The 21,573-nt window shown below is 42.8% G+C and overlaps 1 protein-coding gene across 2 annotated transcripts in view; it reads left to right on the top strand.

Annotated features, from left to right (window-relative positions):
- PAFAH1B2 (platelet activating factor acetylhydrolase 1b catalytic subunit 2) overlaps positions 1-3,842 on the top strand; it is a 42,873-nt gene extending 39,031 nt beyond the window's left edge. For both annotated transcript variants that reach the window (XM_007522977.3, XM_060180014.1), the window contains exon 6: positions 1,888-3,842. In XM_007522977.3, coding sequence (XP_007523039.1) covers positions 1,888-2,166 — 279 coding nt within the window. In that variant the 3' untranslated portion in view covers positions 2,167-3,842. The remainder of the gene's footprint in view (positions 1-1,887) is intronic.
- Positions 3,843-21,573: the final 17,731 nt, after the last annotated feature.

The raw sequence follows: 21,573 nt of genomic DNA, 5'->3' as shown, positions 1-21,573 counted from the left end.
TATGTATGTTATCCTTACTTTGCTACTCTGGGGTCTCATGCATATTTGATTCCTTCACTCCTAGAGCAACTTTGTTTGTTTGTTTGTTTTGTTTTTTGCTTTTTATTGAAAGACAGCAGAGGAGAAGAGATTCCTTAATGTTCAGGAGCTTCCTCTAGGGCCTTGGCACCCACATGCTGTGCTGAGGTTTTTGGATTTGTTGTTTGTTTGTTTGTTTTTGCCTCCAGCGTTATCGCTAGGGCTTAGTGCCTGCACTACAAATCCTCTGCACCTGGAGGCCTTTTTTCCCCTTCTGTTTCCCTTTTTTATCGTTATTTTTGTTACTGTCGTTGGCTAGATCAGAGAATGAAAGAGAAAGACACCTGCAGACCTACTTTACTGCTTCTGGAGTGACCCTGGCGCGAACCGGGATTCTTACACTGGTCCTTGTGCTTCACGCCATGTGTGTTTAACCCGCTGTGTAACTGCCTGGCCCCCAGTGCTGAGGTTTGAACCTGAGTTGCACTTATGAAAGCTACAAATTAATTTAGGGCATGCCTTTGTTTTATCCTAACAGATATTACATGTCTCTGATTCATCATGAGGCATTTGTTCCGACTCTTTCTCAGGTTCCATGTGCCATTAGTAAGTGGGCGTTTCTTAGGTAGGTTATCTATATGGAGATGACTGTATGGAGAAGGAATTGAAAACAGCATTAGGTAGAAAGAGCAGTCAGAAGATTACTAACGGAGGTATATAATTACATGTAATCTGAATGAAGAAATAAGAATGGATTAGAAAAATACTTAATATGCAAAAGGTGAGTAACTTCATGATAGATAAAAGTATTTAGGACACGGAACTCAGGGATGTTGAAGTGACCCATTGACAGAGAATTATAAAAGGGTGCAACTCTGGAGGTGGTACAGTGGGTGCTTCATAAACTTGTGGCCCTATGCTTGATCCTTGGCACCGATATGGCCATAGCAGTGCTCTGGTCTCTCTTTCCTTCTCTGTCATGTAGGAAGAGCATAGTTTGGGTACAAAATGACATGTTAAATTGGGATGCCTCAGAAACATTCAGGTTTGGTTCTGTAGCTGGATTTTCAATGTGCAATCCAGAAGCTATCAGAAGAGATCTGAGCTAAAAGTTTTTTTAAATTTTTTTATGAGAAAGATAGAGAAAGAACCAGACATCACTCTGGCACATGTGCTGCCAGGGATCGAACTCAGAAACTCATGCTTGAGAGTCCAAAGCTTTATCACTGTGCCACCTCCCGGACCACTGTTTAGAGTGGGAAGACAAAGACAAGACTCTGAAGAATGCCAACAAATAAGGGACAGGAGAAGGAATTCTCAGAGAATTTTCTTTTCTTTTTCTTTTTTTAAGATTTTATTTACTTATTAATGAGAATGATAGGAGGAGAGAGAAAGAACCAAGGGGCTAGGTGGTGGTACACCTGATTAAGCGCACACATTACAGTACACAAGGATCCAGGTTCAAGCCCCTGGTCCCCACCTACAGGAGGAAAGCTTCATGAGTGGTGAAGCAAGGCTGCTGGTGTCTCTGGTTCTTTCCTTCTGTCTCCCTCACCCCTTTTGATTTCTCTCTCTCTGTATTCAATATAAATAAATAAATAATTAAAAAGAGAAAGAACCAGACATCATTCTTGGGGTATGTGCTGCTGGGGATTAAACTTGGGACTTCATGGTTGAGAGTCCAATGCTTTATCCACTGTGCCATCTTCCAGACAAGGAGAATTTTCTCTAAAACCATTCTTGAGTCCCATGTTCAGATATCAGAGGTATAAAATGCCAAATGGAATAGTCCCAGGAATATCTGAAATCACAAATGCATAGAGAAAAACAAGTGATTTTTATTTTATATTCTTCTGTGCCCTGCCCCAGGGTTTGTTACCTCGAGGTGAGAAGCCCAACCCTTTGAGGCAAAAGAATGCCAAGGTGAACCAACTCCTCAAGGTTTCCCTGCCGAAGCTTGCCAATGTTCAGCTCCTGGATACAGATGGGGGCTTCGTGCACTCAGACGGTGCCATCTCCTGCCACGACATGTTTGATTTTCTGCATCTCACAGGAGGGGGCTACGCAAAGATCTGCAAACCCCTCCATGAACTGATCATGCAGTTATTGGAGGAAACACCTGAGGAGAAGCAAACCACCATTGCCTGACTGGCCCCCATCAGTGTTAATAGCATCCCAGCTTCCTCAGATCAGTTATATCACTGGCACTACAGAATCCTTCTCTTTCTTAAGGCACTTTGCATTGTAGAATGTTCCTGGATGTTCATATCTAGTGTTCAAAGGGGAGGAGGGATTTAAACTGGTCCTGTACATATGTTTGTTTGACACCACAGAAAAATAAGCCAAGGAAGATTGTTTAAACTCAGTTGAAACAAGAAGGGGACTTTTTAGTTCTGTATGACACATCCATTGAAATTTCACTGTTTTTCCTAGCACAATATCAAGTCCAAGTACTGAAATGAATATTCTTTTTTCTTTCCCCTTTCTATGGATAATGTTATATATAATAACCAGAATCACAACCTACTTGGCTTTAAATCAGATTCTCCCCCACCCCCAGCCTCAGTTTTTAAGGTTCATAATGTAGCAGGTTTTTATTTTGCTTTACTCATAATGTATTCTCAGTGTTTTCTTAACATGTAGCATCAGATTGAACATGCTTGTCATTCAGATAGGGGAGATGCTGTCGTTACAATTGAATTTGTTTCACTCTTAATCTTCCCCAGGCTTAGCAGGTTTGTCCCATTTGGGGGACTCTGTGGAAGGTATTTTGCTGCTGATGGCATGTCTGTAGTAGACCCACATGTGTGCAGCCTCTCCTTCCTACTCCCTCCTACCCCCCGTCTCTCTTATTTTGTTCTTGTCCTTGTTGACATTACAAGCCTTTGACACATTTTTGACTTGGGAGCTCGGTTGCTGGAAGTGTAAGTCCCCAACGATTACTCTTGTGATAATATTACTCTTGTGATATGTAACTCATTCTTGTGCAGTGTTCTGTGCTATAGAGTCTGTCTAGTGCTACCCATATTCAGAGTTCTGGTTTGTTTTTTTCCTTAACCAACCTCTTACAGTTTGCTGTTTGGGAGATGGAGGTGGAGGTGGGGAAAAAAATCAAACCCCGAACTCTCTCACTCCATAAGCTTTGGCATATTTCAAGTTTTATAGTATCTTAAGGTATATATTTTATTTTTTTATTGGCTTAATTTCTAAATTATATCAGTTCAGAAATTTTTGGCCTATTCTCATGGAGAACTAAGTGAAGCTGCTTTTCTGAATAGACATGCTACCTTTATCACCATTTTTGTAATAATAAAAAAGAACTAGGTTTGCTTAGCTTTCAGGTTTTCTTTATTGTATCTGAGAGTTCCTTTCAAGAGAGCCCCTTATAATCTTAATGGTTTGCTTGAGTAGCAGCAACTGCCATTTAAGAAATGATGGGAAATAGATGGATTACTGACTAACATATCTATGTATATGCACAAACTGGATCAACAAATAGTTTGAACTGGACCAGGTGGGTGTTGAACTAACCCATCAATATGTGATCTGTCATGATTCTGTTTAATGCTGAAATTTGGTAACAAAGGTGTATATTTTATGCCGTGCTTGCAAAACAAATGACGTTGCTTTTCTGTGTTGGAGGGACTTTGCTGATTTGTCCTAAGAGCCACTTCTGATTGAGAAGGGTCGAACTTGGGCTGCCTTTTTTTCCTTGTCAAGCCTCTTTCTAGAAAATTTTTTTGCCTTTTAAGAAAAAAATATGTACTTTTTGGAATGTATCATGTCTTCATTAGCAACAGAAAATACACATGGTGTTTACTAAACTTGTTTACTATATTAACTTTTTTTTTGGTCCAAATTCTCTTGTCGCCCAGGTTCTTTGAGTTTTTCAAGACAGATTTCTTTACTTAGCTGAAGTGTAGTTCTAGTGCAGAGAATTAATTAAGCCAGAATAGTGTGTGTGTGTGTGTGTGTGTGTGTGTGTGTGTGTGTGTGTGTGTGTGTGTGTGTGTGTGTGTGTGAAGATAGTTTGCTCTCTGGGTGTTTTGTGTTATCAGAGGAGGGTGGGAGTGTGGTCCACACAAACCCATGACTACTCCTGCAGCATGTGCTTTTTGCTTCTCTCTCCACTGATGATCAAATATCCCTTTGTGAGCTATCCTTCAACTCCTTTGCTTATGTGTCTAAGCCTCAGATGTTACTACGTTTTATATCTACCAGAGCTATTCAAGCAATAGTATTTGAACCACTAGCCTTTTAAAGTATGCCCCATTACTAACGTGCAGATTCACAGTGAGTCCACTTTCATATTCTTTGCACTGTTTTCAGGGGGGGAATTTTTTTTCATTTATTTCTCTTTGACATCCAGTTTGCTACAGGGACAGCGTTTAATGCTTAATGTCTGAATTTCTCTCTTTGTACTTTACACATACACACGTGTGTGTATGTATTTCTGTGTGTGTGTGTGTGTGTGTATATATATGTGTATATATATATATATATATATATATATATATATATATATATACATACACACACACAATTTAGTGCACTGTCCAAGTGAAATGTCCTAGTTGTCATTGTGATTTAAGGGGCCAATATTCAGGCAGCTAGTGGAGGTATTACTCTGTTCTTTTCTCAGCAAATTCTTCTCCCTTGCCCACCCATTTCTACTGCACTAGGTGGCAACTGGGATGACATTATAAAAATCTCTGTGGCCACATTTGGAATGTGGCAGGATAAGGTGTACTGTCAATGGTCCTCTAGGGCATGCCCATATATTCTAGACTGCCAAGGGCAGTACTTTGGCTGCCACTTCAATGAATTTCAGCTTTCTTTTTTTAAATTTTTTAACTTAGTCACTGTTTACAGTTGTATGCTAAAGCCTAAAATATTGTCTGTGCTGTGATGTATAAGCATTGCCAACTTTCTATTTATTGCAGTGAAGAAGAAACTAAACATTTATGAAAATGAAGAGTATGTCCATGCTCTTAAATCTGTGTGGGTGCATATGGGAGCAGTGAGTCCGGGTGCCTAAAAAGGAGACTTTTTGGAGTGGCTTCTCCTTGGTGTTCCTGCTGGGGGTCACTGCTGCTAGCTGACTGGACCTCCCCTATGGAAGTCTGTGTTTCTGCTTTCATTGACCTAGTATAACTCATTCTGTTTTAGTGTATATTTCAATATAAATGTGAACATTTCACTCAAATGTACTTACGTCTTTCTGTCTCCTTTATCTTATTCTGAATTCCATTGTCAAAAAGGAAGAAAATTTCCCCAACTTTATCACAAGCAAACTGCATACTTTAATCATCCCACTGTTTGCTGTGGAACTGAGTGTACCTTCGTCGCTAACTCCTCGGGTGTAGGATGGTTGGGAGCGATAAGCAGGCGAATGAATTGTGAGTTGATAAGGTGAGAAGCTTGTCAAAGCAAATACTTCAGATTGATTGAGTGTCTGGCAGTGGAAAGCAATTAACTCAAACCATTAAACCAAATTCTTGACCCTTTTTCTTTTTTTAATCATTTTTATTTGTGGTTAATAGTGGTTTACAAGATTTTAAGATTATAGGCTAGAGCTCCACACTGCGCCCACCACCAGAGTTCTGTGCCCCCACCCTCCCATTGAGAACCACCACAATTTTCACAAATTGATCCATTTTCCTAGTTTTGGGATGTATTTTTACTATATATATATATATATATATATATATCTTTTTTTTTTTTTTTTACCAGAACACTGTTCCGTTCTGGCTTGTGGTAGTGTGGGAGCTTGAACCTGGAGCCTCAGGCATGAATCTCTGAGAGTATCTGCAGAATCATGCCATCTCTCCCACCCAGAATTTATTCACATGGAATGTCCCTTTTAACAGTTGTTTCTCCATTTTGTCTTTTCTGCCTTTGAAATCTCTTTTCCACTATTACCCAGAGCTTGAATTTGAGTGCTTCAAATTAATTTAACCATTTCAAGTACCTGTGTCATCAAGGGAGAAAAAGCCTCAGACTCGCTCCCATCAGTGAATCCCGTCAGTGCTTTATCTCGGCACATCCCTGCTCCACTCTTCTTGTCGAAGATGAGTCATGTAATTCCAGTGGCTGAGCTGGGATTCAGGCTCAGCCTTGCCTGACTTCAAAGCCCTTGTCCTTGCAGACCCAGTCACTCAACCTGGTTTTTTGTTTGCTGCTTTTTTTTCTTTTAAGTCTAGTTTCTGCTCTGCTGAAATCATGATAGATTTATTTCCACTTTGCTTCTAGTTAGAAGTCCCAGGCATCAAGTCATATAACCTTACCTGAAACAAGTTAGTACCTTCCTTTCTTCTATCCGTAACCATTATATGCCTTTTCAATTCCATCAATTGTAGTAAAATTAAATACTATTTATGAGTCGGGCAGAGTGCAGCGGGTTAAGTGCACGTGGCAAGAAGTGCAAGGACCTGCTTAAGGATCTTGGTTGGAGCCCCCAGCTCCCCACCTGCAGGGGAGTCACTTCACAGGCGGTGAAGCAGGTCTGCAGGTGTCTATCTTTCTCTTCCCCTCTCTGTCTTCCCCTCCTCTCTCCATTTCTCTCTGTCCCATCCAACAACAATGACGTAAATAACAAGTACAACAACAATAAAATGATAATAAGTGCTATTTAAGTAGCTTTTCTTTTCGTCCAGGCTTATTGTTGAGGCTTGGTGCTGGCCAGCACTGTGAATCCACTGCTTCTAGTGGTCATTTTTTCAATTTTATTAGATAGGACAGAGAGAAATTGAGAGAAGAGGAAAGATAGAAAGGCAAGCACCTGCAAATTTGCTTTGCCACTTGTGAAGCATCCCCTCTGCAGGTGGGGAGCCAGTGGCTTCAACCTAGATCCTTGCGTGGGTCCTTATACTTAGCACTACGTGCGTTTAATTGAATGTGCTATTGCCTGGCCCCTGGAGCCAGAATTCTTGGCAGTGTGTATGAAGCCCAAAGTCTTGGCTACTCTATTAACGTGCCAGTTCAGATTGAAAGGAAGAGCCTATGTGGACAAATAAAGTTTTGCAATCTTAAACAAGAGGTGCTGGGGAGTGACAGGTAGTGGCACATCTAATGGTTTGTTTTTTTAATTACTTATTTTGAATAGGGACAGAAATTAAGTGCTCAGGGGGAGATAGAGCGGCCCATAGTACTGCTTCACCTCTCATGAAGTTCCCACCCTGAAAGTGGGGACTGGGGGGCTAACACACTGGGATGTGTGTGGTCTACCAGGTGTGCCCTCTAATATATAAGTCTTGTACACTGATCAAAGTTTGACAACATACCTGTAGAGAATCCATCACACAGCATCATGCTTACTGCCAACCACTGATAGTGAACACCTAATGTTCTCCATGACCTGGCTCTTCTAATCATACATGTCCCCCGCCCCCTTCTAAGTTTTTTTTTGTTTTTTTTTTAAACTGCTAAGCTCTGCCTTATGGTGGTGTGGGGGATTACCTGGGACTCTGGAGCCTCAGGAATGAGAGTCTCTTTGCGTAACCTTTATGCTATCTACCCCCTTTAAAATTTGAATTTTAAGCAATGAAATTTGTATTTGTGCTTTTGCCCTGAGCTGAAACACCCCACTCCTGCCACCATCTGAAATCTCCACTCCTTTTGCAGAAACTCAGGGATCTTCGAGTGATGTTTTCTGATTCACCTAATTCCAACTCTGGTCTGTATTAGGTCTCTTGAGTTCCCATAACTTTTTTTTTTGCCTCCAGGGTTATCGTTGGGGCTCTGCACAAGGAATCCACTGCTCCTGGAAGTCATTTTCTTGAATCCAGCTCTTTGTGCATTATAACATGCACTCTGGGGCCACCTGGTTGAAAACACATTTTACAATATGCAGGAGTTCAGTCAGGTTCAAGCCCTCAGTCCCTACTGGCACAGAGGAAGCTTCACAAGTGGCGAAGTAGTGCTGCAGGTGTCTCTTTCCCCTTCTCAATTTCTCTAGCCAATAAAGAATAAAGGGGCCAGGGGATGGCACACCTGGTAAAGCACACAGTGTGAAGTATAAGAATCCATGCAAGGATCCCAGTTCGAGCCCCCGGCTCCCCACCTGCAGGGGAGTCACTTCACAAGCAGTGAAGCAGGTCTGCAGGTGTCTATCTTTCTCTCTCCTCTGCTCCTCTCCTCTTAATTCCTCTGTGTCCTATTTAAAAAAATTTTTTTTTGTTTTTTTTTTGCTAGAAGCAATGCAGGCACTGAGCCCCAGCAATAACCCTAGAGGCAAAAAAAATAAGTAGGGGGCCGGCTGGTTGCACACCTAGTTAAGCACACACATTACAGTGCAAAAGGACCCAGGTTCAAGCCCCTCCAGAGGGAAAGCTTCACAAGTGGTGAAATAGGGCTGCAGGTGTCTTACTGTCTCTCTCCTTTCTACCCCTCCCCTCTCAATTTCTCTCTGTCTCTATCCAATAAAATTAAAAATAATAAAGTATATATTTAAAATAATAAGCACTCTACTAGGTGCCAGTGCTCACCCCCCTCCAATTCTCTTCAGTGACACCTTAATTAAGCTTCTTGTTGGAAGAAATAGACAATATTCTAGTGATAAACAAGGATAAACAAACAAAATTACCTTAAAAGCAAAAGCAGAAAGATGTGGTTCTTGGCATATGGGTAAAATTTCCATACCCCACCTGTTTTCTGAGTCTGGTTGTACAAATACATTAACTGAGAGAGAAATATATATGTGTGTGTGTGTGTGTGTGTGTGTGTAATTCACATAATTGTAAGTTCTAAGGTAAAACTGGGTGAACAGTGGTCTTTATGCTGTGTTAAAAGAGCTAGAGCTGGCAGGGGAGATAACATAATGGTTATGCAAAAGACTTGTGCTTGAAGCAGCAAAGGTCCCAGGTTTGATCCCAAACAGTGATATTCTAAGAGGAGAGCATGAAAAATAGCTCACTTGGATAGAGTGCTGCTTTGCCATTATCGAATAAAGCTTTGGTGCTGTGGTCTCTTTAATACTCACTCCGTGTGTGCGTGCATGTGTGTCTTGAATAGAGAAAAATTCTAAGACGACATGTTTATGTACTTGATACCCTCTCCCCCCCCCCCAACACACCACAACATTCTTCTAGCTCATCAATGTGAAAGCAGAGATTGCATATTAGATTAGGAAAAGGGCAGTGGACCAAGACCAGGACAAGAGCTTCTTCTTAGCCTCTAGGGCCTTCACTACTCTTAACTGAAAGTAATCTCCATTTCTAAGTATTGGGAAGATATTTCCTCCACCATTGACCTTTATATAACTCATGCCAAGGTGACACTTAGTGGAAGAGCCTAACTATGGACTTGATGAGAAAAATTTAACTGATGGCAAGGCTGATCTCATACAAAATTTTATTTTTAGGTATTTTCTGGAGTGGTCTGGAACTAGGTAGAATTTATATACTTTTAGTCCGGGTGGTGGTGCACCTGGTTGAGTGCGGATTACAAGATACAATGTGCAAGGATCTGGGTTCAAGCCCCCCATCCCTGTCCCCTTCCCCACTGCAGGGGGAAAGCTTTGCAAGTGGTGAAGCAGGGTTGCAGGTGTCTTTGTTTCCCTCTATATCACCTCCTTCCCTCTTGATTTCTGGCTGCCTTTATCCAATAAATAAATAAAGGTAAAAGAATTTTTTTTTTTTCCTCCTCCAGGGTTATTGCTGGGCTTGGTGCCTGCACCATGAATCCACCGCTCCTGGAGGCCTTTTTTTTTTTTTTTCCCCTTTTGTTGCCCTTGTAGCTTCGTTGTCGTTGTGGTTATTATTATTGCCCTTGTGGCAATTCATTGTTAGATAGGACAGAGAGAAATGGAGAGAGGAGGGGAAGACAGAGAAGGGGAGAGAAAGATAGACACCTGCAGACCTGCTTCACCGCCCGTGAAGCGACTCCCCTGCAGGTGGGGAGCCGGGGGCTCGAACCGGGATCCTTACGCCAGTTCCTGCGCTTTGCGCCACATGCGCTTAACCCACTGTGCCACCGCCCAACCCCCGGTAAAAGAATTTTTAAAAAGAAAATCCTTTTTATAGGAAATGTGTAGCTAGAAGGAAATGTTCATCTGTTTCAGGGAAACAGGATACTGTGAATGAAATAATTACCTTTGTGAAGTCAGAAATCCAATAAAGTAATACAGGAGGCCCTATCTGAGCCCGAGTGGAAAGAAGGGACACTCTGTGATTGTTAGATCTTTAGGTCATTGCACATGATCTTCCATGTTTTTTTATTTTAGGCATATTTAAGTGCAGCTAGAGAGAGCAAAAGGTTCTTCAATTGTATCCTCTGATTTCTTAGAAACATAAGCTTTCTTGAAATAGGATAGCTGGCTCATTTTTATCAGTGATCCTCAGAGACAAAGATTTGAGCTGATCAATTATTCATCTGCTTGTTTTCAGCAGCCTGACGAGTAGCCTCATTTCCTGGAAAGCTCCTGTGTTGACGCCATAGCCACAGGGAACCAGATGTAGGGTCTCAAAGTATTTCAAGTTTTTCCCAGTCTGCCATGGTGGAAATCCAGGTTTAAGAGATCAACTGTGACTCATCTGTCTCTAGCAGAAAGTCCTGTCCACTCTGTCAAAGCTGTTTTCCATTGATTCTCCCCTTCCTCCCTCCCCTCCCCTCCCCTCTTCCCTTCCTTCCCTTACTCCTTCTCTTCTTTCACCTTCACCTTCCACTTTTTTCATTTTTATAGTTACAGGAGAACGAACTCAGGGCATCAAGCAAGCATGTGTGTACCTCCGGGCTACTGTTCATCACCTTCAATATACCGGCTTTTGCTTTCTTGCTTGTTTTAGAAGAAACAGGGAAAGACACCAAAGCATCATGGCCCAATTAATTTTTTTATTCTAAATATTATGTATTTATTTGCCACCAAGGTTGTTTCTGGACCCACATAGTCAGCGACTGCCACCTCTCCAGATTCAAAGGAGGTCTCGAAACTTTACATCAGGCTCAACCTGACGCTGTTGACTGGCTACGGAAGAAGGGCAAACGCTAGAAGAAGTGTCAGCCCCCCGGAGGCAGAGAGAGAAAACGATAAGACACCTGCAGCCCTGCTTCATGGCACGTGAAACCTGCAGGTGGTGAATGGGGGTTTGAACCTTGGTCCTTGTGCATATCAATATGTGAACTCACCATCCATCCCCTTATTTATTTATTATTTTTTAAATATTTATTTGTTTTCCCTTTTGTTGCCCTTTTTTTTTGTTGTTGTTGTTGTAGTTATTGTTGGTGTTATTGATGTCGTCGTTGTTAGATAGGACAGAGAGAAATGGGGAAGACAAAGGGTGAGAGAAAGATAGACACCTGCAAACCTGTTTCACCACTTGTAAAGCAACACCCCTGCAGGTGGGGGAGCTTGCTGATACTACCTTTTTTGCAGTACTATGAAGCCATGTGAAAAGTTTGAGGTACTATCTCCAGAATGAAAGAGTGAATCCAATAGTTGATTCCCAAACTGATAATTCAGTTTTCTTTCTTTTATTTTTAAAAATGTCTTTAATTGGGGAATTAATGGTTTTTAGTCAACAGTAAAATAAAATACAGTAGCTTATGCATGTGTAACATTTCTCAATTTTCCAAATAAAACGGGAGTCGGGCAGCAGCGCAGCCTGTTAGGCGCAGGTAGCGCAAAGCTCAAGGACCGGCTTAAAGATCCCGGTTCCAGCCCCCAGCCTCCCACCTGCAGGGGAGTCACTTCACAAGCGCTGAAGCAGGTCTTTCTCTATCCAATAAATAAAGATAATTAAAAAAAAAAAAAAGGAATCATCAAAATCCATTTCCTAGAGAGGGACTGGTTTTGCTATTTTTTTTCCCTGAGTTAAAGTTACACTGTTAATTTATTTAACAGTTTAGAGGGTCTGGGTAGTGGCACACCTGGTTGAGCACACGTGGTATAATGACCAAGGACCTGGCCCCACCTGCAGGGGGAAGCTTTGTGATTGGTAAAGCAGGGCTATGGGTGTTTTTCTGTCTCCTCTCTCATTTTTAAAGATTTTTTTTTTTAATATTCCCTTTTGTTTCCCTTGTTCTTTTTATTGTTATAGTCATTGTGGTGGTTGTTGTTGGATAGGACAGAGAGAAATGCAGAGAGAAGGAAAGACAGAAAGGAGAGAGAGATAGACACCTGCAGACCTGCTTTACCGCTTGTGAAGCGACTCCCTTGCAGGTGGGAGGCCCGGGCTCCAACCGGGATCCTTACACCGTTCCATTAGCGCTTTGCGCCAAGTGCGTTTAACCTGCTGCACTACCGCCCGGCTCCCCTATATAAAATGATTCTTTAAAAAATTACTCAGGGGTCACACTAATTTGAGCACACATGTTAACCATTCACAAGGACCCAGGTTCAAACCTCTTGTCCCCACCTGCAGGGGAGAGGAAAACAATGCTGTGTCTCTCCCCCTCTCTCAGTTTTTCTCTGTCCTGTCAAATAAAACTAAAAAGAAACATCACTCAACCAATGCAATATACAATTAAGTTAGATAATTTAAACAAAACAATTTAAAAGTTGGTTCTGATTCTGCCACCTTCCCCAGTTAATTGGGTCCAGCTGGTTGAGCACACATGGTACATCATGTACTGGGTTTCTTACAGAGTCCTACAGTTGTCTTACGGTCACTGTAACAGTCTTTTTTTGATTTTTTTAAAGTTTTTTTAAAATTTTATTTATTTTTCCTTTTGTTGCCCTTGTCTTTTTATTGTTGTTGTAGTTATTATTATTGTTACTGATGTCGTCGTTGTTAGGACAGAGAGAAATGGAGAGAGGAGGGAAAAACAGAGGGAGAGAAAGATAGACACCTGCAGACCTGCTTCACTGCCTGTGAAGGGACTCCCCTGCAGGTGGGGAGCCGGGGGGCTCAAACCAGGATCTTTATGCTGGTCCTTGCACTTTGCGCCATCTGCATTTAACTCGCTGTGCTACCACCCGACTCCCCTGTAACTGTCTTCTTTTTTTTTTTTTTTCTTCTTTTCCTCCTCCAGGGTTATTGCTGGGCTTGGTGCCTGCACCATGAATCCACCACTCCTGGAGGCCATTCCCCCCCCCTTTTGTTGCCCTTGTTGTAGCTTCTTTGTGGTTATTATTATTGCCCTTGTTGATGCAATTCGTTGTTGGATAGGACAGAGAGAAATGGAGAGAGGAGGGGAAGACAGAGAAGGGGAGAGAAAGACAGACACCTGCAGACCTGCTTCACCGCCTGTGAAGCGATTCCCCTGCAGGTGGGGAGCCGGGGGCTCGAACCGGGATCCTTAACACCGGTCCCTGCGCTTTGCGCCACATGCGCTTAACCCACTGAGCCACCGCCTGACCCCCGTAACTGTCTTCTTAAGCTAATTGAAGCTACCTATTTTGCTCCAAACATCAAAAATACCAAAATGGAGCTGAATCTAGGGAAAGCTGTGATTCTAGTCAGCTGCCTGGGGAGTGGTAAGTGGCCCCATTTCCTGTTTCCTTTCTGCATTCAGGCTGGGGAGGATGACCCACAAGGAGAAGAGAAGGAATTCATCTGAGCCTTGTGACTCTACCCTCTACTCTGAGCCAGGGCTGGGACTGGACCTGTACAGAAGGCCAAGGGCTCTGCCCTGAGGGCCTTCACTTCTCTTGTTTGTGTTCACAATCCTGGCTTTGAGAACTAACACTCTCCTCCATATATGCTTCAGCCAATAAAGAGGCCTCCTCTCAGAGCCGCCCAGACTCAGAAAGGGCCTATTCATAACTGGCTGTGCTGTTATTCCGAAGGGGTTGGGGCTGGAGGGGTGAGGAAAGTTCTGCAGACTTGAGAACATCAAGATCTGGGGCTGCTGCCTTCTTCCTTTTTGAAATAGGGTGCTGAGGAGTTCAAGGAGAAGCCCCTCAGGCCTCACTCCAAAAGAGAAGGGTGTCCTCTCTGTATTTATCTCAGTAGATTTCTTATGTGCAAAGGAGTTAACAAAAGTATTTACCAAATCCAGTCATTTGACCGCAGTGCTGTGGTTCTCAAAATTTAATGTGTAGGAGTCAGGCGGTAGCGCAGTGGGTTAAGCGCAGGTGGCGCAAAGTAAGGACGAGCATAAGGATTCCAGTTTGAGGCCCCGGCTCCCCACCTGCAGGGGAGTCGCTTCACAGGCAGTGAAGCAGGTCTGCAGGTGTCTATCTTTCTCTCTCCCTCGCTGTCTTCCCCTCCTCTCTCCGTTTCTCTCTGTCATATCCAACAGCAACGACATCAATAATAATTACAACAATAAAACAACAAGGGCTAAAAAAGGGAATAAATGTTAAAAAAAAATTAATGTGCACAGTAAGCTTCTGAAATGCTTGTTAAAATGCAGATTCCTGGCTGACCCTGATCCCTGGCATCACGTGTACCAAGGTGATGCTCTGATTTTTCTCTCTGTCTCTTTAGTAGTAAATAAATAGTTTGTTTCAAAAAGCACAGGTGCCTGGGCAGGCACCACTTGACACCCTAGCTGTAAGCACTGTCTAGATATGCATTTAAAAAGGTGTCTAGGGCAAGGGTAGATAGCATAATGGTTATGCAAAGAGACTCTGAAGCCAGAGGCTCCAAAGTCCCAGGTTCAATTCCCTGCACCATTATAAGCCAGAGCTGAGCAGTGCTCTGTTTAAAAAAAAAAAAAAAAAAGTGTCTAAGAGCCATGATATTAATTCATCTCCCAGTGGTCCGGGAGGTGGTACAGTGAACAAAGCATCGGGGCTCTCAAGCATGAGGTCCTCAGTTCAATCACCGGCAGCACATGTACCAGAGTGATGTCTGGCTCTTTCTCTCTCCTTCTATGTTTCTCATAAATAAATAAATACTTTAAAAAAAAGAAAGAAATTCTTCTCCCTGCACCTTTGCCTGGACTTAAGCAATATAGCCATAATGTCAACAAGCCTATAGCAGGACCTCTCTAGTCCTCAACTCATGGTTCTCACAGCATCCAGGAAAGTTCCTGGCATATAACTCAACAGTTAAATGACATCAGACTATAAGTGGGGAGCTCTTGCTCAAGGTGGGGGTATATCTCAGGCATTGCTGGCAAAATGACAGGGGGTCACTATCAGAAAATGAGGTTCATTTGGAGCACTCTCCAAACTGGACTGCTGGTTGCATAGAGGCCTCATGAAATGACCTATGGGCCCTCTGATTCGAGCTTATGTATGTATTGGAAAGAGTACTGGACCGACACACAGGAAACTAAGAGCTGCTAATGAGCTGATGTTTCCTGGGCTTCATTCTGCCTCTATAAAAACAGGATGTGGGAGTCGGGCAGTAGTACAGAGGGTTAAGCACAGGTGACGCAAAGCACAAGGTCCAGCATAAGGACCCCTCCCCCCGTTCCAGCCCCTGGCTCCCCACCTGCAGGGAAGTCCCTTCACAAGCAGAGAAGCAGGTCTACAGGTGTCTATCTTTCTCTCCCCCTCTCTGCCTTCCCCTCCTCTCTCTATTTCTCTCTGTCCTATCCAACAACAACGACATCAATAACAACAACAATAACTACGACAATAAAACAAGGACAACAAAAAGGGAATGAATGAATAAATATTAAGAAAAAGAAATAAAAAACAAAACAAAAACAGAGGGTGTGACCCACCAGTGCCCTAAGGTCCTCTTCAGTCTGGCTTTCTAGATTCCACCAGCCCATGCTGCATGCATCTGGTTTGCATCCTCAGGTACAGAAGGAGACTTCTCCCACTGACCATTTGCCCTGTAAAACTAGAATAGTGTCTGGCAATGGCAAGTACTCATGAAATATTTACTGCAGGAGGGAGTAAATATTTATAACTGAGCATAAGGTAAAGTAGACCTCACTGGGACAAAGCCCAGGTAGTAAGGCAGGACAGGGACTCAGGCTGATGGAATATTACTCTGACAAGTCAGGGGCTTAGGTGGCTTCAATAGGGTCACCTGACAACTATATTGTGTTTCTTTACATTTAAAAATCCAATTTGTGGCCCCATTCACTTGAAAACCCATCTGCATTTCCCTGAATGTGTACTTTCCCTTTCTCTTTGCAATATACTTGAACCCACTGTTCAATAGCTCATTTGTCACGGCCCAAGGACTAGTGTAGTTGGTAGAGCACAAGATTTGAGTGCAGCAGTCCCAAATTTGATCCCTGGCAATGCATATGCCAGAGTGATGCTCTGGATCTTTCTTTTTTTTCCTTCTTCTCCTCCTCCTCCTCCTCCTCCTCCTCCTCCTCCTCCTTCTTCTTCTTCTTCTTTTTAAATTTATTTTCCCTTTTGTTGCCCTTGTTATCTTCTTATTGTTGCTGTAGTTGTTGTTGTTCTCATCGATGTTGTCGTTGTTGGATAGGACAGAGAGAAATGGAGAGAGGAGGGGAAGACAGAGAGGGGGAGAGAAAGATAGACACCTGCAGACCTGCTTCACCGCCTGTGAAGCGACGCCCCTGCAGGTGGGGAGCCGGGGGCTCGAACCAGGATTCTTAGCCGGTCCTTGCACTTTGCACCACCTGTGCTTAACCCACTGTGCTACCACCGGACTCCCTGGTCCTTAAGCTTTGCACCACGTGCGCTTAAGCTCTTTCTTTTTTTAGTGTTTTTTTCCACATTTTTTATTTACTATATGATAGAGACAGAGAGACACCTGCAGTTCTACTTCACCACTAGTGAAGCTTTCGAACCTCTGCAGGTGGGGATCAGGGCTTAAACCTGGTTCTTTTCACACTGTAATGTGTGTGCTAAACCAGAAGAATTACCACCTGGTCCCAGGCACTTAAGTCTTTTTGCATAACCATTATGCTATTTTCCCAGCCCCATTTCTAAAGTAAAAACAGTAAATAAAATAAAATAAATTAAAAAAGTAGAAACAGAAGGGGAGACATAGAAAGGGAATGAATGAGACAGAGACCTGTCTCTTCTTCACCTTCTTGAAGATTTCACCCTGCAAGTGGGGACTTGGGCTTGAACCTGGGGCCTTGTGCATAGTAACTTGTGCATTCAACTTGGTTTGTCACCATCTGACCTTCCATTTATAAATTTTAAAGGATATAAAAAATAATAGCTATCCGGGGGTCGGGCAGTGGCGCAGTGGGTTAAGCGCATGTGGCGCAAAGCGCAGGGACCGGCGTAAGGATCCCGGTTCGAGCCCCCAGCTCCCCACCTGCAGGGGAGTCGCTTCACAGGCGGTGAAGCTTGTCTGCAGGTGTCTATCTTTCTCTCCCCTTCTCTGTCTTCCCCTCCTCTCTCCATTTCTCTCTGTCCTATCCAACAACGAATTGCATCAACAAGGGCAATAATAATAACCACAACGAAGCTACAACAAGGGCAACAAAAGGGGGAAAAAATAGCCTCCAGGAGCGGTGGATTCATGGTGCAGGCACCGAGCCCAGCAATAACCCTGGAGGAGGAAAAATAAATAAATAAATAAATAATAGCTATCCATCTATAGTTCAGCTTTTTTTTTTCTCTTTCTTGACTTCATATGCTTTGGGGAAATTAGTGAAAAATACAATACACATTTTTTTCTGTAGTGCTAGAGAATACACCTAGGACCTGACACTGGCCTGATACCACTGAACCTGTTTTGTGGTCCGTTTGAATTTTGTCATTTTTCTTTTTTTCTTTTTTTAAGATTTTATTTATTAATGAGAAAGGAGGAGAAAAAGAACCAGACATGACTCTGGTACATGTGCTGCTGGGGATCAAACTCAGGACCTCATGCTTGAGAGTCCAGTGCTTTATCCACTACACCACCTCCCAAACCACGGCTTTCTTTTTTTTTCCCCCACTAGGGTTATCACTGGGGCTTTCTGCCAGATTGAACCCATAGCTACTGGTGGCAATTGCCCACCCCACCCCTTTATTTTTTCTTTCTACTTTATTTTTATATGACAGAACAGTAAGAAATTGAGAGGGATGGGAAAGATAGGGAGAGAAAAAGGTAGACACCGGCAGACCTGCTTCACCACTCATGAAGCAGCTTCCCTGCAGGTAGGGAGCCGGGACTCCCGATCCTTGCTCATGGTAACATATGCACTTAGCCAAGTAAGCCACCACCTAGCCCCTGAGTTCTGTATTTTTAGTGAGAGAGAGACTCCAAAGCAGTATTCAACTATGGGTGGAGTTCCCTCTGTGCTGTTGTTGATTCTCTCTCCCTCTCTTTCTTTCATTTATTTTATTTGATAGGCTAGAGAGAAATTGAGGGAGAAGGATAGATACGGAGAAAGAAAGAGATAGTGTCAGCACTGCTTCATTGCTTGTGAAGCTTCCCCCTGCAGATGGTTACCAGAGACTTAAACCTGGATCCTTACACATGGTAATCACTTATAGTTCAGATAGTCACTGTTGGGAGTCCAGCGGTAATGCTGCGGGTTAAGTGCACTTGGCACGAAGCACAAGGACTGGTGTAAGGTTCCCGGTTCAAGCCCCGGCTCCCCACCTGCAAGGGAGTTGCTTCACAGGGGTGAAGAAGGTCTGCAGGTGTCTATGTTCCTCTGCCCCTCTCTGTCTTCCCCTCCTCTCTCCATTTCACTCTGTCCTATCCAACAACGATCACATCAGTAACAGCAACAATATTAAGTACAACAACAATAAAAAACACTGGCAACAAAAGAGAAAATAAATATTAAAAAAATCAAGATATTCATTGTTAAATTTATGCATTTTCGGGAGTAGGGCGGTAGCACAGCGGGTTAATCACACGTGGCACAAAGCGCAAGGACTGGGGTAAGGATCCCTGTTCGAGTCCCTGGCTCCCCACCTGCCGGGGAGTCGCTTCACAAGTAGTGAAGCAAGTCTACAGGTGTGTCTCTTTCTCTCCCCCTCTCTGTCTTCCCCTCCTCTCTCCATTTCTCTCTGTCCTATCCAACAATGATGACGTTAATAACTACAACAATAAAAAAAAAAAAAGAGGGCAACATAAGGGAAGAAAAAAAATGTATGCATTTTCACTGGAAAATTTTTATTTTTTAATTTTTTGAATATATATTTATTTATACCCTTTTGTTGCCCTTGTAGTTTTATTGTTGTAGTTATTATTGTTGTTGTTGATGTTGTCTTTGTTGGATAGAACAGAGACAAATGGAGAGAGGAGGGGAAAACAGAGAGGGGGAGAGAAAGAGACACACCTGTAGATCTGCTTCACTGCCTGTGAAGTGACTCCCCTGCAGGTGGGGAGCTGGGGGCTGGAGCCGGGATCCTTGCGCTTGGCGCCAGGTGAGCATAACCCGCTGCACTACCGACCAACTTCCTGGAAAACTTTTTGTGTGTGTAAAACTTTTTTTTTGTGTAGTGTCATCTTGTAAATCCTCAGTTCACATATTGCTTGAAGTCTACTCTGGCTTATGGTGATACTGGGTTTTGAACCTGGAATCTTTGGTTTGATTTTTTTTTTTTTTTTTTTTTTTACTGGAGTACTGTTAAACTCTGGCTTATTGTGGTATGGGGGATTGAACCTGGGACTTTGGAGCTTCAGGCTTAAGAGTCTCTTTGCATAACCATTATGTTATCTACCCCCACCCTTTGGTGGTTTATTGATGATGGGACATATAATCATTCCCTTATGGACATTTAGACTTTTATCTTTTTTTATTTTTAAAATATATTTTCCCTTTTTTGTTGTTTTTATCATTGTTATAGTTATTATTATTGTTGTTATTGATGTTCTTGTTGCCAGATAGGACAGAGAGAAATGGAGAAAGGAGGGGAAGACAGAGATGGGGAGAGAAAGATAGACACCTGCAGACCTGCTTCACTACTTGGGGAGCGGGGGCCTGGAACCAGGATCCTTAAGCGCCATGTGTACTTAACCCGCTGCGTTACAGCCAGACCCCCCTTAAACTGCTATCTTTATGATTCGCATTGTGTCACAGCAGAAGTACTTTTTTTTTTTTTTTGGCCTCCAGGGTTATCACTGGAACTTGGTGCCTGCACTATGAATCCACTGAGTGGTGGCCATTTTTTCCATTTTACTGGATAGGACAGAGAGAACTTGAAAGGGGAGGGGAAGATGATAGGGAGAAAGAGAGATACCTGCAGACCTGCTTCACCACTTAGGAAGTGACCTCCCCCTTTTAAGGGCGGAGCTGGGGACTCAAACCCTGATCCTTGAGTGGGTCTTTGCGCTTGCCGCAGTGGTAAAGCTTTGGACTCACAAGCATGCGGTTCTGAGTTCAATCCCAGCATCACATATGCCAAAGTGATGTCTAATGCTTTCTCCTCCTATCTTTCTCATAAATAAATAAAATCTTTATATGTAAAGAAAGATATTGAACATGGGACTTTGAAGTCTCAGGCAGGAGGGTCTCTGTATAATAACCACTATACTATCTCCCCCACAGCTACCTGTTTTTATCTGTACTTTCCTTAGGATAGAGTCCCAAAGAGTATGAAATTTGCCCCCACACCTATGGACATCTAATCTTTGACAAAGGGGCTCAATGGGGAAAGCAGAGTCTCTTCAACAAATGGTGTTGGAAACAATGGGTTGAAACATGCAGAAGAATGAAACTGAACCACTGTATTTCACCAAATACAAAAGTAAATTCCAAGTGGATCAAGGACTTGGATGTTAGACCACAAACTATCAGATACTTAGAAGAAAATATTGGCAGAACTCTTTTCCGCATAAATTTTAAAGGCATCTTCAATGAAATGAATTCAATTACAAAGAAGACTAAGGCAAGTATAAACCTATGGAACTACATCAAATTAAAAAGCTTCTTCACAGCTAAAGAAACCACTACCCAAACCAAGATACCCCTCACAGAATGGGAGAAGATCTTTACATGCCATACATCAGACAAGAGTTTAATAACCAACACATATAAAGAGCTTGACAAACTCAACAACAAGACAACAGATGACCCCATCCAAAAATGGGGGGAGGACATGGACAGAATATTCACCACAGAAGAGATCCAAAAGGCCGAGAAACACATGAAAAAATGCTCCAAGTCTCTGATTGTCAGAGAAATGCAAATCAAGACAACAAAGAGATACCACTTCACTCCTGTGAGAATGTCATACATCAGAAAAGGTAGCAGCAACAAATGCTGGAGAGGTTGTGGGGTCAAAGGAACCCACATGCACTGCTGGTGGGAATGTAAATTGGCCCAACCTCTGTGGAGAACAGTCTGGAGAACTCTCAGAAGGCTAGACGGACCTACTCTATGATCCTGCAATTCCTCTCCTGGGGATATATCCTAAGGAACCCAACACGTCCATGCAAAAAGATCTGTGTACACATATGTTCTTGGCAGCACAATTTGTAATAGCCAAAACCTGGAAGCAACCCAGGTGTCCAACAACAGATGAGTGGCTGAGCAAGTTGTGGTATATGTACACAATGGACTACTACTCAGCTATAAAAACTAGTGACTAAACTGTTTTCAGCCGATCTTGGATGGACCTTGAAAAAATCATGTTGAGTGAAATAAGTCAGAAACAGAAAGATGAATATGGGACGATCTCACTCTCAGGCTGAAGTTGAAAAACAAGATCAGAAAAGAAAACAGAAGTAGAACCTGAAATGGAATTGGCGTATTGCACCAAAGTAAAAGACTCTGGGGTGGGTGGGTGGGGAGAATACATGTCCAGGAAGGATTCAGAGGACCTAGTGGGGGTTG

Source organism: Erinaceus europaeus, chromosome 20 (genome assembly GCF_950295315.1).
Source record: "Erinaceus europaeus chromosome 20, mEriEur2.1, whole genome shotgun sequence".
Taxonomy (NCBI): Eukaryota; Metazoa; Chordata; class Mammalia; order Eulipotyphla; family Erinaceidae; genus Erinaceus; species Erinaceus europaeus.
Note: the sequence above shows the minus strand (reverse complement) of the source record. Positions and strands in the feature narration are given on the sequence as shown.